A 16,321-nucleotide genomic window follows, 5' to 3' on the forward strand; every position below is an offset into this window, starting at 1 on the left:
TCATGTGCTCGTTGGCTATTTATCCTCTTTGGGGAGGTGTCTGTTTAAATTCTTGGCTCATTTTAAAATTGGGTTGTCTTTTTATTGTTGAGTTGTAAGAGTTCTTTATATATTCTAGATAGGTGTCTCTTATCAGAAATTTGATTTGCAAGTGTTTTTTCCCATTCTGTGGGTTGTCTTTTCACTTTCCTGTTGGTATTGTTTGCAGTACTCTAATGATTTTTTAAAACATTTTCCTCCAGAATTTAGTCGGCGTCTTAAGGAACGCATGCACCACAACATTCCTCACCGATTCAACGTAGGACTGAACATGCGAGCCACAAAGTGTGCTGTTTGTTTGGATACCGTGCACTTTGGACGCCAGGCATCCAAATGTCTTGGTAAGATCAGCATCTGTGCATGTGTGCTGGGCACCTGTGTGTCTCCAGCTAAAAAAAGTCTGTCAGGTGGAGGTGATTTTTTCCTAACTCATCATGTAGTGCATTCATTTTCGAGCTTCTTATTTCAGTGGGAGGATGCTATTTTTCCCCTGTTAAAGCTGTGAGTTTATATATGTCTGCAGCTCATGACTCTAACCTGCTGCTCAGAGTGCCTTGGGCTTTGCTAATTCCCAGCCCCTTTTTGCCAGGCTGGTCTCTCCCTACCTTTCCGCTGGCTCCAACGGAAACGTGCACACGTGTTCTTTACACACTTGTTTGTGGGCAGCCTGGATTGAAGCCAGGAAAACTGAGTCAAGAGCACTTGGCACTTTCATTTCCCTTTTCTGCATGGGCCTGGCACCAGGGATGCTCAGGAGACTACCTGCAAGTCAGGGCCAGGCTCTCTGGGCCTGGCTGGGGGTAGAGAAGCCCTGGGGTTGGCTGGCAGAGGAATAGAAGAATCCAGGGTCAGCTGAGCATGCCCTCAGGTGGCTCACTGTTCTTTTCTAGAATGTCAGGTGATGTGTCACCCCAAGTGCTCCACGTGCTTGCCAGCCACCTGCGGCCTGCCTGCTGAATACGCCACACACTTCACCGAGGCCTTCTGCCGCGACAAAATGAACTCCCCGGGTCTCCAGACCAAGGAGCCCAGCAGCAGCTTGCACCTGGAAGGGTGGATGAAGGTGCCCAGGTACCGTGGCAGGGTGGCTTGGGCTGGAGCAGGTGCTGGCACAAGCCACTTCTGTCCCTGATGTTTTCTAGGGAAGTGTCTTTTCTAGGAACTCTCCCACCTCTGCCACCCCCTCATCCCATCCTCCTCCAGCCTGATGATTCTTCTGAGTTCAGACATTTTTCTTTTCCATCTTTCTTTCTCCAGGAATAACAAACGAGGACAGCAAGGCTGGGACAGGAAGTACATTGTCCTGGAGGGATCAAAAGTCCTCATTTATGACAGTGAAGCCAGAGAAGGTAAATTAAGAATTCAGGGGGAAGGTCGTTGCACGTGGCTAACCCAGGTCTCCCCAGTGCTGGCGCGAAGGCTTTGTTTTTTGGACTGCCTTGCAAGCCTTCTAGGCTTTTCCATTTTTGAAACTTACAAACCAAATGACTTCTCTAAAGGTTATTGGTGCGATACTCACATCTATAGGTCTCCCCCCTGAAGAACCCGCAGGGCGCTGCCCTGAAGATTCCACCTGCTAATACACCTTCCGAGAACTTCTGCCTCAGTCAACTAACCCATAAATCCGCATCGTCATCAGAAATTTGACTGTGCTACTCATCTGACACACTTTATTTTTTTTATCTTCCCTCTCTGCCTTCTCTGCACACCTCTGTCCCTTCTTTGTTCTCGTGCGCCTCTCTTTACACACGTATCCTGTCTCTCTCTCTCCCTTGCTGTCTCTCTCGCTCTCTCTTCTCCCCTTGTTCTTGTTCCTGTTCTTTTGTTTTTCTTTCTGCCCTTCCTCTTTGCACCAAGCTGGACAGAGGCCGGTGGAAGAATTTGAGCTGTGCCTTCCCGACGGGGATGTATCTATTCACGGTGCCGTTGGTGCTTCCGAACTCGCAAATACAGCCAAAGCAGGTGAGGAGAAGCTGGAGGAGCCCTGCCCTGGAGGTGGGCCGGGCTTGGCCAATCAGCAGGGACAGAAGGGGTGGTACAGGGAAGATTGACTCTGCAAAGGAGGCCCGTCTTCCTCTGCCCCTTGCCTTGGCGGTAACTGGGACTTGCTGGTTTGGTGGGATCTCTGATCTCTCAAGGGCCTTCCCTCCCAGTGGGAACGGGGGAAATCCACACCCAATCCTGTGCTCTCTGTGAAATCTCCTAGATGTCCCATACATACTGAAGATGGAATCTCACCCACACACCACCTGCTGGCCCGGGAGAACCCTCTACTTGCTAGCTCCTAGCTTCCCCGACAAACAGCGCTGGGTCACCGCCTTAGAATCAGTTGTCGCAGGTGGGAGAGTTTCTAGGGAAAAAGCAGAAGCCGATGCTGTGAGTATGAAAACGGGCCCTGGAGGTTGTCTTTGTAAAGGGGGCTGACTTGGTAACTGGTGTTAACAACGAGAATCCCATTGGCCATCTTGATTCCCCTCGGGCTCCTTCTCAAAGGGCTGATGGCTCCAGACTGTCACGGCCAGGAGTCTGGTGGTGATGAAGGCACAAGTACCAGGGCAGCTTGTGTGGCATCATAAGCCATTTAGAATGCGGGAATCAGGGATGCGTTGGCTCATGCCTGTGGTCCCAGTGACCCAGGAGGCCAAGGCGGAAGGATTGCTTGAGCTCAGGAGTTCGAAACCAGACTGGACAAGATAGCAAGATCCCATCTCTTAAAAAAAAAAAAAAGAAAGTTAGCCAGGTGTGGTGACATGCACCTGTAGTTCCAGCTAGAAGGGAGGCTGAGGCTGGAGGATCGCCCAGGACTTTGAGGCTGCAGTGAACTATGATTGTGCCACTGTACTCCAGCCTCGGCAACAGAGCAAGATTTGGACTCTAAAACCAAAGCAAAGCAAAAAGAATGGAGGAATTGGCATCGGCAGCCTACTCTGGTGGATTGTAGACCTTGGTTGTGGTGATGCAACTGCAAATGTACTTATAAGGAAATCCTGTGTCCTGTTTACTCACGAGTTTGTCTGGTTTGGAGGCTTGAGTTAGAAGCACTCTGGCCACGAAGCAGTACAATAGACTGCCGGCAGCCCATCCTCTCCAGGAAGGCTTTTCATAAGCGTCTCAGTTGTTTTTGCAGTATTTGCTCTTCCGTAGGCAGCTTTGGAGTCCTACTTATCCTTAAGATGTTAGAAACGTAGGTGTGCTGTGATTGGCATCACCCCACCTAGAATGTTCCAGGATACAAACAGTGCTCATTGCTCATTGGTGTTTGCTCCAGCGAAGACCAAACAGCTCTTTTCAGACACTTCACTCCTAATAAACACTTTATGTGTTAGCAATTGAAAGATTCTTAACCACGAGCCTCTTGAAAAGAGCTTCACTCAGTGGTTAGACCTGTTTGGATGACCTGCTTGTCATTACACACATGAGCCTTTTACTGAAATCCTTGTTAATATGTGTACAACAGGCCCGAGACTGTGTTTCTTATGAGCTTCTGCCTGCCTGGGTTCAGGTAAAGAGATGCAGAGGCGTGCTGGCTTGCTGCTAACGCTGCGCCTTTGCGCTTCTGCTGCAACCTGAGGGGGAAGGAGTCTTTCATGTGTCTTATTAACCCTGAGCAGGTGAAACCTCTTTAGCTTCAGCTTATTTTGTCTCACAGAATAGCTTTCCATGTCTACCCCACTCCCTTATTTCTGCATCCCAGCCAAGTTATCACTCAGATGCTAATTAACAACTGTCCCAGAGATACCAGTAGCACTCGCATTTTGCATTTGGAGCTCAGATCAAAATATGGGGTGAGCTAAGAGCATATGTGTGTTTCTGAGCATTTCCAGGAATAACATGTCCTTAACCTTCTCTTGGTCTCTCTGGATGGTTTGGTCATAGACAGATCAGCCTCACTATGTCTTCTTTTTTCCTTTCCTTTCACCTATGAAAAGAAATTACTTGGAAACTCCCTGCTGAAACTGGAAGGTGATGACCGTCTAGACATGAACTGCACACTGCCCTTCAGTGACCAGGTAATGTTTGTGTGGGCACGGCCAGCTGGTGTCTGGTTACAGCCACATGCCATCAAGAAAGAAAGGGCTGTGGAGGCCTTGTGGTTCCTACTAGAGATTGTTCTGGTGATGTGATTGTGCTTATGCTCTGCCTTCGGACTTCTGCCCTTGCAGGTGGTGTTGGTGGGCACCGAGGAAGGGCTGTATGCCCTGAATGTCTTGAAAAACTCCCTAACCCACGTCCCAGGAATTGGAGCAGTCTTCCAAATTTATATTATCAAGGACCTGGAGAAGCTACTCATGATAGCAGGTGAGGCCAAAGGACACGGTGCCTTTTCTTTACTTTGAAGGGAGTCCATATGTTAAGCCACATTTCATGCTCGTAAAACACAAACTAGCAGAGCGGAGCTGTCACAGCTCTTATCTCTGTGTCCCCATAGATGGCCAAGCCTCAGCTAATGGACCCCCTCTGTCCAGAGTCAGAGTCAGTTTTCTTCCGGTATCCAGTTTAGCAGTCTGACATGCCCAAAGAACATCCCCCTGGTGTGCCAAGTGAAGAGCGCTAAGCCTCAGAGACTCACTAGAGCCAAACCCTTTGTCCTGATTGCAGCGAAACCACTGTGGGCCATGACATTCTGAGAGCTCGCTTACTCTGTTACTCAGATCACTCTCGAGTCACCATTTGCTAATATTTTGTCATATTTTTTTCTCTCTCTTCCTAACACACAGACACACAGACACACGCACACTCACTCTCTCTCTCTCTCTCTCTCTCTGTCTCTGTCTCTGTCTCTGTCTCTCTCTCTTTCTCTTTCCTGAACCATTTGAGAGTTAGTTGCAGATATGATGCCACGTTCTTCAGTATATCAGCCTAAGGATGAGGGCATTCTATCACATCACCAGGGCACAATTTATTTCTCACTATGTTAGTGACATTAAATTTTTAAAGGGGAATACGATAATATATCGATTCAGTGTTTAAAACATCAACAGGGCCGGACGTGGTGGCTCACTCCTGTAATCCCAGCACTTTGGGAGGCTGAGGTGGGTGGATCATGAGGTCAGGAGTTCAAGACCAGCCTGGCCAACATGGTGAAATCCCATCTCTGCTAAAAATACAAAAATTAGCCAGGCATAGTGGTGCATGCCTGTAATCCCAGCTACTTGGGAGGCTGAGGCAGAGAATTGCTTGAATCCAAGAGGTGGAGGTTGCAGTGAGCTGAGATTGTGCCACTGCACTCCAGCCTGGGCAACAGAGTAAGACTCCGTCTCAGAAAAAAATGAAAAACAAACAGGCCTTGTTTCAGGCATGGCTGGATCCAGGGACTGACATACTATGGTGAAGAACTGGCCTTTCTTAATCTCAACTTTTTTCTTCCCCCTCTTCCTTATTTTATTCTTTAGAGCAGTTTTAGATTCACAGCAAAATTGGAAGGTACAGAGAGCTTCAGTATATGCCCATTCTCACACATGCCTCCCCCACTACAAACATCCCCCACCAGAGTGATACATTTGTTACCATCAGTGAACCGAACTTGACACATAGACACTGACACGTCATTGTCACCCTAAGTCTATAGTTTACATTAGTGTTCTCTCTTGGTGGTATACATTCTATGGGTTTTGAAAAATGTATAATGACATGTATCCACACGTAAAGTATCACATAGAATAGTTTCACATGCTATAATTTTTGCATTTAGGAAATTGACCCTTAGGATAATACAAGTATCCATGATGCTGTTAGATTTTACCTGTGGCTCCTGTAATGTCCCAGAATTTGCATTGCATTTAATCATGCCCCCTTAGTCTCCTTTAATATGAAGCAGTCCTCAGCCTCTTGTCTCTCCTGACATCCACATATGTGGATAGTCTCAGCCTGTTTCTTCATAGAATGCCCCCTCATTCCTCCCTCACACATTCTTTCTTTACTTTGCTGGGGAGCATGTTTGAAAGTACAGTTCACATTCTCCAATTTTATGTCTGCAGAATTCCACCCTTCTCAGAATCTTGACTAAAAGGCCACTTGTTTTTGTCTTAGATTTAAATCAAGGACCTGGGTTGGGCGGGGTGGCTCATGCCTGTAATCCCAGCACTTTGGGAGGCCAAGGCAGGCAGATCATAAGGTCAGGAGTTCAAGACCAGCCTGACCAACATGGTGAAACCCCATCTCTAGTAAAAATACAAAAAAAAAAAAATTAGCTGGGTGTGGTGGTGCATGCCTGTAATCCCAGCTACTCAGAGGTTGAGGCAAGAGAACTGCTTCAACCCAGGGGGCGGAGGTTGCAGTTGAGCCGAGATCAACCCATTGCATTCCAGCCTGGGTGACAGAGTGAGACTCCATCTCAAAATCAACCAACCAACTGGTGAATCAATCAGTCAGTCAATCAATCAATCAAGGACCTAAAATGTGTTTGTAGAGGTTTGTGGGAAAACTCAGTTCATCTGTGTGGCCTCTCATGACTTTTACTTGTGACTAGAACTACCATCACCATCCCACACCTTTACTTAACAGCTTCACACTAACGAGAGGTTGCTTTTCCCATTCAGGAGAAGAACGGGCACTGTGTCTCGTGGACGTGAAGAAGGTGAAACAGTCCCTAGCACAGTCCCACCTTCCCGCCCAGCCAGACATCTCACCCAACATTTTCGAAGCTGTGAAGGGCTGCCACTTGTTTGGGGCAGGCAAGGTAAGCTCTCCTCACAGTCCCAGTGGGTGGAATGTTCTGGAAATTGGCACTACCTCTCGTCCCACAGAGCTCATTGATTTGAACCTTCAAGATTGTGTCAATTTAAATAATAAACAAAGAGGGGCTCTCTGAAAGAAAAGAGATTGATTTGGGAATAAGGCTTTGCAATGGGAATTCACATGCCATTGTAAACTATGTGGGTATCTAGGGAGATAAAGGAAGACAGAGGTTTGTAAGTCAGGATTCCATAATCTTTTTGAAACAATTATCCTTGGCTTTAAAGATTAGTAACAAGACTGACGCCTGTCGGAGGTTGGACAGGTAGTCTCTGGGCAGATGTCCTGGCAGAAGTATGTTTTGTGTAAGATTGCAGTGAGCTTTGTTGTTTTTGCCGAGTCTCTTTTTTATCAGGCATACAAATGTGAGAACCCTCTCTTCATGGCCTTCTTCTGCTCTCATTGTCAGGGTTTTCTTAACTTTGGCGACTCCATTTTGATTCTGACAACTTTCAGAATTGTACATCCTCAAACTAGGTTAAATTTCTGTTGCCTCCTTTAGGCATGTGAAATAATTTGTGTAGCCGTGACATTTGTACAGGTTTTGAATATAAAGGAAATGTCTGAGAAAAAAATGGGAAGAAAATGAACAAAACTAGAGGGATGATCCATAATTTGAAAATAAGTGTGTATGTGTGTCTCCTGTGTCAGAGAGAGAGAGAGGGAGGGAGGGAGGGAGGGGAACATTAAAAAAAGATCTAATGTGGATCTCCATGTCTGAACTAGATGAAAGTATGTTTCATTACTAGAAATTTAAAAATTCAAATTTATGGCATTTACTTAAGATAAAGTCAGTTCATGAGAACTCAAGTTAATTCTTTTGTAGCTTCTGGCATATTGAAAATTGGCCCATAAAATACCTTTGTTTGCTTCTTTAATCAAAAAGTCAAAAAACAGATGCTGGTGAGGTTGTGAAGAAAAGGGAACACTGATATATTGTTGGTGGGAGTATAAATTAGTTCAACCATTGTGGAAGACAGTGTGGGGATTCCTCAAAGAACTAAAAACAGAAATACCATTCAACCCAGCAATCCCATTACTGAATATATACCCAAAGGAATATAAATCATTCTGTTATAAAGTCACATGCATGCGTATGTTCATTGCAGCCTATTCATAATAGCAAAGACAGAGAATCAACCTAAATGCCCATCAGTGATAGACTGGGTAAAGAAAATGTGGTGCATATACACCATGGACTACTCTGCAGCTATGAAAAAGAATGAGATCATGTCCTGTGCCAGGGATATGGATGGAGATGGTGGCCATTATTCTTAGCAAACTAATGCAGGAACAGAGAATCAAATACTGCATGTTTTCATTTATAAGTGGGAGCTGAATGATGAGAACACATGGGCACATAGAGAGGAATAAAACACACTGAGGCCTATCAGAGGGTGGAGGTTGGGAGGAGGGAGAGGATCAGGAAAAATAAGTAATGGATACTAGGCTTAATACATGGGTGATGAAATAATCTGTACAACAAACCCCCATGACATGAGTTTACTGATACAACAAACCTGCACATGTGCCCCTGAACTTAAAAGTTAAAGCAGGCCGGGCGCGGTGGCTCACGCCTGTAATCCCAGCACTTTGGGAGGCCAAGGTGGGTGGATCACGAGGTCAAGAGATCTAGACCATCCTGGTCAACATAGTGAAACCTCGTCTCTACTAAAAATACAAAAAAAAATTAGCTGGGCATGGTGGCGCGTGCCTGTAATCCCAGCTACTCAGGAGGCTGAGGCAGGAGAATTGTCTGAACCCAGGAGGCGGAGGTTGCGGTGAGCCGAGATCATTCCATTGCACTCCAGCCTGGGTAACAAGAGTGAAACTCCATCTCAAAAAAAAAAAAAAAGAAAAAGAAAAAGTTAAAGTAGAAAATAATAAAAAAGAGTGTCTGTGGGTGTATATACATGTACACGTATAACTTTAGTGAAGTCTGAATCAGGTGTTTAGAGACCCCTTGAGGCTACTGGCATTCTACTTTTGAAAACCATCACATACATTTTACTCCTCAGAAGACAGCACACTGCACATCGTTCATTCAGCCACTCAATCAACAGTTTTTTTTTTTTTTTTGGAGACAGATTCTTGCTCTGTTACCCAGTCTGGAGTACACTAGTGTGATCTCAGCTCACTGCAGCCTCCACCTCCCAGCCTTAAGTAGTTCTCCTTCCTCAGCCTCCCAAGTAGCTGGGACTACAGGTGTGCACCACCACACCAGGAAAATTTTTGTATTTTTAGTAGAGATGGGGTTATGCCACATTGGCCATGCTGGTCTTGAACTCCTGGCCTCAACCTGCCTTGGCCTTTCAAAGTGTTGGGATTACAGGCATGAGCCACTGCACCTGGCCAAAAATTTGTTGTCGTTGTTGTTGTTTTTGAGACAGAGTCTCACTCTGTTGCCCAGGCTGGAGGGCAGATTCTCATGCCTCAGCCTCCCAAGTAACTGGGATTACAGACACACGCTACCACGCCTAACTAATAAAAATTGGTTTTTTAAATTAGAAATTGTTTTCATTCTAATAACTGTTCAAAACATGTGTGGAACATATATGTAAATCATAAAGCCTAATACTGTCATAAACATCCACACACTCATAACCCAGTCCAAGAAATAGAACATTGCTAACAATTTCCCTTTTCCTGTGTGTTCCTCCCTTATTCCAGCCCATCTTCACTCACCCACTGTACCAGCTGCTGGCCTTCATATCAGGACTGATTTGAGCAGTAAGCCCCATTTGGTGAATGATAAAGATCTGGTTGTAGCCAGAGAAGTAAAAGTGTTTCAGCCGTTGTAGAAAAAGAGAGTTTTGATGTAGAACTCTGCACATGTATGAGTTCTTAGCTAAGAACTTTTCCCTTTGGATTGGAATTTTCTCTAAATTTGGGCCGGTGTGGTGGCTCACACCTGTCATCCCAGTACTTTGGGAGGCTGAGACAGGTGGATCACTTGAGGCCAGGAGTTCAAGACCAGCCTGGCCAACATAGCAAAACCCCATCTGTACTGAAAATACAAAATTGGCTGGGCGGGGGGCGGGGTGCGTGTCTAGTCCCAGCTACTTGGTAGGCTGAGGTGGGAGAACTGCTTAAAGCCAGGAGGTGGAGGTTTCAGTGAGCCGAGATCGTGCTACTGCACTCCAGCCCGGGCAACAGAGTGGAGACTCCATCTCAAAAAAACAAGTTTTTTTCTCGAAATTTGTATAGCAGTCTCTACTACCTTTCCTCCCCCCTCCCTCATTCTTTCTCCTCCCCCTCCCCACAAAGTAAGTTAATCAAAAGATTCTGTCTCCACTAGAAGGCACATAATGTGGGAAATGTGTGTGGTGTTAGGTGGCTCCCTGAAGCCTTCTCTGGATCCCAGGTAAAGCCTTGGTTCTCAACCAGGAGCGATTCTGCCCTACAGGGGACATTTGGTAATGACTTGAGACTTTTTTTTTTTTTTTGAGATGGAATCTCACTCTGGTTTGCGTTGCTAGGCTGGAGTGCAGTGGCGTGATCTTGGCTCACTGCAACCTCCGGCTCCCTGGTTCAAGCAATTCTCCTGCCTCAGCCTCCTGAGTAGCTGGGATTACAGGCACATGCCACCATGCCCAGATTTTGTATTTTTAGTAGAGATGGGGTTTCACCATGTTGGCTAGGATGGTCTCGATCTCCTGATCTTGTGATCCACCTGCCTCAGCCTCCCAAAGTGCTGGGATCACAGGCATGAACCACTGCGCCCAGCCTTGAGACATTTTTGATTGTCACAAATCGAAGTGCTGCAGGCATCTAGTGGGTCAAGGCCAGGTATACTGCTCATATCCCAGGACAGCCCTCCCCGCACCACACAGAAGGATCTGGTCTCAATCATCAGCCCTGAGGTTGAGAGCTTTTCCTAGTTTTGCCCCACAGCCGGTATCACGCTGGTGACAGTCTTTTTCTTTTCTTGGTTGCTTTTCAGATTGAGAACGGGCTCTGCATCTGTGCAGCCATGCCCAGCAAAGTCGTCATTCTCCGCTACAACGAAAACCTCAGCAAATACTGCATTCGGAAAGTAAGTTCTGGGTCTTGCCTTGGTTGAATGTGGGAAAGCCAGTCCTGCCAGTCTCAGCCAGCCAATGTGGAAGGTGCGCTGTCTTGGGACACGGCCTGGACCGGGTTCCTTCCACCCTGCAGTCCCTCAGCCTGGGGTGACCTCTGTAGTGAGCGAGATCCTTCCTTTATGGAAGATCCTCTGGGGCCACTAGTAGCTGTGGTTTCCCTCCTTGCTTTTCTTCTCCCATTTGCGAACTGCCTCCCCATCCAGGCCAGTGCATTCAGCCTTTTATTAGAGCAGAAGGTTGACTGATAGGAAGAGATACTGGAGACACTTCCTTCGAGCCAGTGGAAAAAAGAAAGGGGCTCTTTCTAAGAAGCTAGCAGTCCCAGGTAGCACTTATCAGAATCTTTCTCAAGTTCTACAGGTTTCTATTAATATAACCTTCTGGAATAACCAGTGTTAGCACTATTTTGATATATAATTAGAGAGCTGCTGCTCCTCGGAGCAGAGTGAGCTGTGATGATGACTGCAGTGTGGATGAGATGTGTGTTAGATCCTTAAATCTGCCTGGCTTCTGGAGAATGCTGTCTGATGTCCCTACCTAGAGTGTCCCACTCCTCCTAAGCCTAATATATTTCTGATGCTTTCATGATTAGTCTCAAAAGTGAAACGAGGCCGGGTGCGGTGGCTCACGCCTATAATCCCAGCACTTTGGGAGGCCGAGGCGGGTGGATCCCAAGGTCAAGAGATCGAGACCATCCTGGTCAACATGGTGAAACCCCGTCTCTACTAATACAAAAAATTAGCTGGGCACGGTGGCGCGTGCCTGTAATCCCAGCTACTCAGGAGGCTGAGACAGGAGAATTGCCTGAACCCAGGAGGCGGAGGTTGCGGTGAGCCGAGATCGCGCCATTGCACTCCAGCCTGGGTAACAAGAGCGAAACTCCGTCTCAAAAAAAAAAAAAAAAAAAAAAAAAAATACAAAAATTAGCTGGGCATGGTAGTGAATACCTGTAATCCCAGCTACTTGGGAGGCTGAGGCAGGAGAATTGCTTGAACCTGGGAGGTGGAGATTGCAGTGAGCCGAGATTGTGCCACTGCACTCCAGTCTGGGCGACAGAGCAAGACTCCATCTCAAAAAAAAAGTGAAATGAAGGGTGAATAATATATAAGGGTCATTACCTGTTAGAGAAACTGCTACATTCTGGGCAGGGTGTTGTTGGTTTAGTTTGCATGTTCATTGAGTGCCCACCCTACCAGGGACTGAACTGGAATTTTTTACGGATACCTTTCACAGTAGTTCAGAAAAGCAGAGATAGTTATTCTTAGTTTTCAGGGAAGACACCGAGCTGGCAGAAAATCCTAAGTTACAAAGTTGAGACCAAAACTGAAGTTTGATTTTTTTTTTTCTACCATTTCACTATATCGTGCTGCCTCCAAGTTTTCCCATACTTAGTAGGTGACTGAGAAATGTTCAGTGATGATGATAATGCTCTTTAGAATTTGAACTGTCAGTTTTAGGAAAATTCCCAGAAATCATTGCTGCTTTATGATTCCTAGCCACATATTTTGAATTGGTATGCCTGGTTTTTTGATGACATTAGTTGGCCTGAAAATAATCAGGAAGCAGATAATTAAGATGACAATAATAATGATCGTGATGATGACTGTATAGGTAATAGAGGTTCAAACTAGACACTTAGAAGCTAGCAAAAAGAAGGAAACCAAAACCATTGCTATTAACCACCACTGTTAATAGTTGGTGTGTTTTTCCAGTCTTTTTTTTCCTCTGATAAGAATGTCGTATTGTTCAAGGTCTGTCTCTTCATTGGAATGGTGTTTCTTTTTTTTTTTTTGAGATGGAGTTTTGCTTTTGTCACCCAGGCTGTAGTGCAATGGTGCGATCTCGGCTCATTGCAGCCTCTGCTCCCAGGTTCGAATGAGTCTCCTGTCTCAGCCTCCTGAGTAGCTGGGATTACAGGTGCCTGCCACTAATTTTTTGTATTTTTAGTAGAGACAGATTTTCACCATGTTGGCCAGGCTGCTCTTGAACTCCTGACTGCAGGTGATCCACTTGCCTTAGCCTCCCAAAGTGCTGGGATTATAGGCGTGAGCCACTGCGCCTGGCCTGGAATGGTGTTTCTGACCCTGCCTATTTTTTTGACTGTAGTTTGATCTTTTTTCTTTTCTTTTCTTTTCTTTTTTTTTATTTTGAGATGGAGTCTCACTCTGTTGCCTAGGCTGGAGTGCAATGGCACAACCTCAGCTCACCGCAACCTCCGCTTCCCAGGTTCAAGCGATTCTTCTGTCTTAGCCTCCTGAGTAGCTAGGACTACAGGCGCCCACTACCACGCCTGGCTAGTTATTATTATTTTTGTATTTTTAGTAGAGACAGGATTTCACTATGTTGGCCAGACTGGTCTTGAACTCCTGACCTCGTGATCTACCTGTCTCGGCCTCTCAATTTGCTGGGATTACAGGTGTGAGCCACTGCGCCCGGCCTGATCTTATTTTCTTTGTCTTGGGTTGCATGGAACAATAGGAAGAGATAAATGGATCACTGTTCATCCTAAGAGGCATGAAAGGTGAATGGGCCGTATGCAGTGGCTCATGCTTGTAATTCCAGTGCTTTGGGAGGCTGAGGTGGGAGGATTCCTTGAGCCCAGGAGTTTGAGGCCGCAGTGAGCTATGATCGCACCACTGTACTCTAACCTAGGCGATCGAGCGAGATCTTGTCTCTAAAAAAAAAAAAAGATCAGTGGCTTCTATGACAACGTGAACAAGCTTGGTGAGTTTTCTACAGGGTTTGTCTAGATGCTGTAGGCAGAAACAGAACAGCCGTGAACTTTGGCTGCCCTGCATTACCTCTCACATCCTTCTCTTCTGCCCTCGTGTCTCAGGAGATAGAGACCTCAGAGCCCTGCAGCTGTATCCACTTCACCAATTACAGTATCCTCATCGGAACCAATAAATTCTATGAAATCGACATGAAGCAGTACACACTTGAGGGTAGGGCCTGTATCCTCTTTCCCACCCCAGCCATGGCTCAGGCCGTACTGAGGCTTGGAACTCATTCCTGAAGCCCCACTTCTCACCTGCCTTTACAGAATTCCTGGATAAGAATGATCATTCCTTGGCACCTGCTGTGTTTGCTGCCTCTTCCAACAGCTTCCCTGTCTCGATCGTGCAGGTGAATGGCGCGGGGCAGCGAGAGGAGTACCTGCTGTGTTTCCATGGTGAGTCGCGGCTGTGCCCATTGTCGTTTTGGATGCTCATGGACACTAGGGACCCATGAGGGTTTGGAGGATGGTACCTGGGGCTCTGGAGCAGATAGGTTTGTCTGAGGGTACCGAGGACATCCTTCCAGCACCGCGAAGGCCCCTTGGGGATGCTCCTGTCCACCACCAGATACTAGTGTGGTCTAACTCAATCACATTTTCTACAAAGAGCAGGCAGTTTTTTCCTCGTCCACCCTTTGCTCTTTCTCTCCTTTTCCTTTACGCTCTCTTCCTTTGCCCTTATTTCGCCCTCCCTTCCCCTCCCCTCCCCTCCCCTTCCTTCCTCTTCCCTCTCCTCCCCTCCCTTTTCTTTCTTTCTTGCCTTGAGTCTGTCTTTTTCTTTGTTTCATTCTTCTATTTCTTTCTTGGGTCTTTTTCTTTGTTTCATTCTTTTTCTTTCCTTTTCTTTCTTCTTTCCTGAGTCTTTCCATCTTTCCCTCTCTGTCCTCCTTCCTCCTGATCACTTCATTCCCCGCCTCCCCGTCTCTTTCTCTTTCCCTCTCCTCCTCTTATTTCTTTCCTTCTTTTCACTTGAGTCTTCTTTCTTTAATAAAATTTAGTAAATTTAAAAAATCCCTCATTTTTAATAAGGCTGAGAGCTGGCTCAGCAGAGGGCCTCTGGTTTTCACAGTGAGTCCCATCTGGCTCTGCTCCTTGTTCTCCCATCATCCTGTGCATCACTGATACTCGCTGCCCTGGGCTATGCTAATGCCTGTATGCTCTTGACACCTTGCAGAATTTGGAGTGTTCGTGGATTCTTATGGAAGACGTAGCCGGACAGACGATCTCAAGTGGAGTCGCTTACCTTTGGCCTTCGGTACGTGAGGCTCGGTGTGGGGGACTTCTCTTTTGCCAGCAGCTGGGGTCCTGGAAAAGAATTGCACATGGAATTTTTTTTTTCCTAAGCACTGTGCATGTGAATTTCCACTGGATACCAAGTGCTATGTGTAACAGTCACCTGGAGAACCGTTCATGGAAAGATTCTGAGGCTCGATGAAGAGCTGCCTAAGCCAGATCCACCAGCCCACAATCCCAGTTCTGGGGAATATTTGCTAGACTCTCATGTTAGAAAGGAGACCAATCCCCTGTGGATTTATTTAAGTAATTTCCAAAGGCTGGATTTATTTCAGTCATTTCCCGTGGCATAGCTGAATACCTGTTCATTTAACCAGTTCTAATTAGGCAAAGCAGTAAGGTCATGCCTGGTTTTTTTTTTTTCATAAGTGTAAATAACACTGCAGTGAACATCCTAGTACCAATCTTTTTGCACTTGTCAGACAGTACCCCCTGATTATAAGTTCCTAAAAGTGGAACTGTTGGATCAAAGACTAAACACACACATACATACAAATATGTACATACATATCTGTGTGAATGTTCTGAAATGCCATCAGGGCCCAAATACCCTTCAAGGCTATTTTGTTTGTTGCTGCATAACAAGCCATCTGAAAGCTTAGTGACTTAAAACAACAGCTCATCATTGGCCCTGACTCTGTGGCTTCACTGGACATTTCTGCTTCATATGGTATCAGCAGGGCCACTGGCACAACTAGAAAGCCCGAGACAGTGTCACAAACATGGCACGCAATGAGTGCTGGCCATAATGTGGGCGCTCAACTGCGGCTGGTGGCTGGAGGGCTTGTTGCTTTCCATGCGGGCTTCTTCCAAGAATACAGAAACAGAAGCTGGCAAGCCTGCTCACTTCCACCACATTCTACTGATTAGAGCAGACCCCAGGGTCAGCCCAGATTCAAGGCCAAGGAACTGTACCAGGGCACGCATACTAGGAAAAAAAAAAGTGACTTAAAAAAGTCGAATACCAGGTCTTGCCACCAGAAATAATAGTGCCTTTTCCCTTTAAGGCAGAAAACAGTTCTAGTCCTGTCTGCTCTAGTTTCAGTGACACTGTGATACAGAGATAGAGTATTAAGAAGACCAGCAATGTCTATGGCTGGGCTGGGTGGCTCACGCCTGTAATCCCAGCACTTTGGGAGGCTGAGGCGGGCGGATCACCTGAGATCAGGAGTTTGAGACCAGCCTGACCGACATGAAGAAGCCGCGTCTCTACTAACAATACATAAAAATTAGCCGGGCGTGGTGCCACGTGCCTGTAATCCCAGCTACTTTGGAGGCTGAGGTAGGAGAGTCACTTGAACCCAGGAGGCGGAGGTTGCGGTGAGCCGCGATCACGTCATTGCACTCCAGCCTGGAAAACAAGAGTGAAACTCCATTTCCAAAAAAAAAAAAA

General features: G+C 46.4%; 1 protein-coding gene across 8 annotated transcripts in view; it reads left to right on the forward strand.

Annotated features, from left to right (window-relative positions):
- Nucleotides 1-16,321, forward strand: part of CIT (citron rho-interacting serine/threonine kinase) — a 197,547-nt gene that overhangs the window by 167,803 nt on the left and 13,423 nt on the right. For 5 of the 8 annotated variants that reach the window (XM_064379733.1, XM_064379737.1, XM_064379734.1 and 2 more), the window contains 13 exons: nt 243-380; nt 930-1,110; nt 1,297-1,388; nt 1,897-2,001; nt 2,246-2,415; nt 3,497-3,541; nt 3,969-4,049; nt 4,203-4,338; nt 6,579-6,718; nt 10,718-10,810; nt 13,696-13,804; nt 13,903-14,031; nt 14,810-14,890. In XM_064379733.1, the coding sequence (XP_064235803.1) occupies nt 243-380; nt 930-1,110; nt 1,297-1,388; nt 1,897-2,001; nt 2,246-2,415; nt 3,497-3,541; nt 3,969-4,049; nt 4,203-4,338; nt 6,579-6,718; nt 10,718-10,810; nt 13,696-13,804; nt 13,903-14,031; nt 14,810-14,890 (1,500 nt within the window). The remainder of the gene's footprint in view (nt 1-242; nt 381-929; nt 1,111-1,296; nt 1,389-1,896; nt 2,002-2,245; nt 2,416-3,496; nt 3,542-3,968; nt 4,050-4,202; nt 4,339-6,578; nt 6,719-10,717; nt 10,811-13,695; nt 13,805-13,902; nt 14,032-14,809; nt 14,891-16,321) is intronic. The other 3 variants (XM_064379735.1, XM_064379739.1, XM_064379738.1) reach the window with 1 other exon arrangement.

This window comes from Aotus nancymaae, unplaced genomic scaffold (genome assembly GCF_030222135.1).
Source record: "Aotus nancymaae isolate 86718 unplaced genomic scaffold, 86718_ANA_hifiasm-v0.15.2.pri h1tg000021l, whole genome shotgun sequence".
Lineage (NCBI taxonomy): Eukaryota > Metazoa > Chordata > Mammalia > Primates > Aotidae > Aotus > Aotus nancymaae.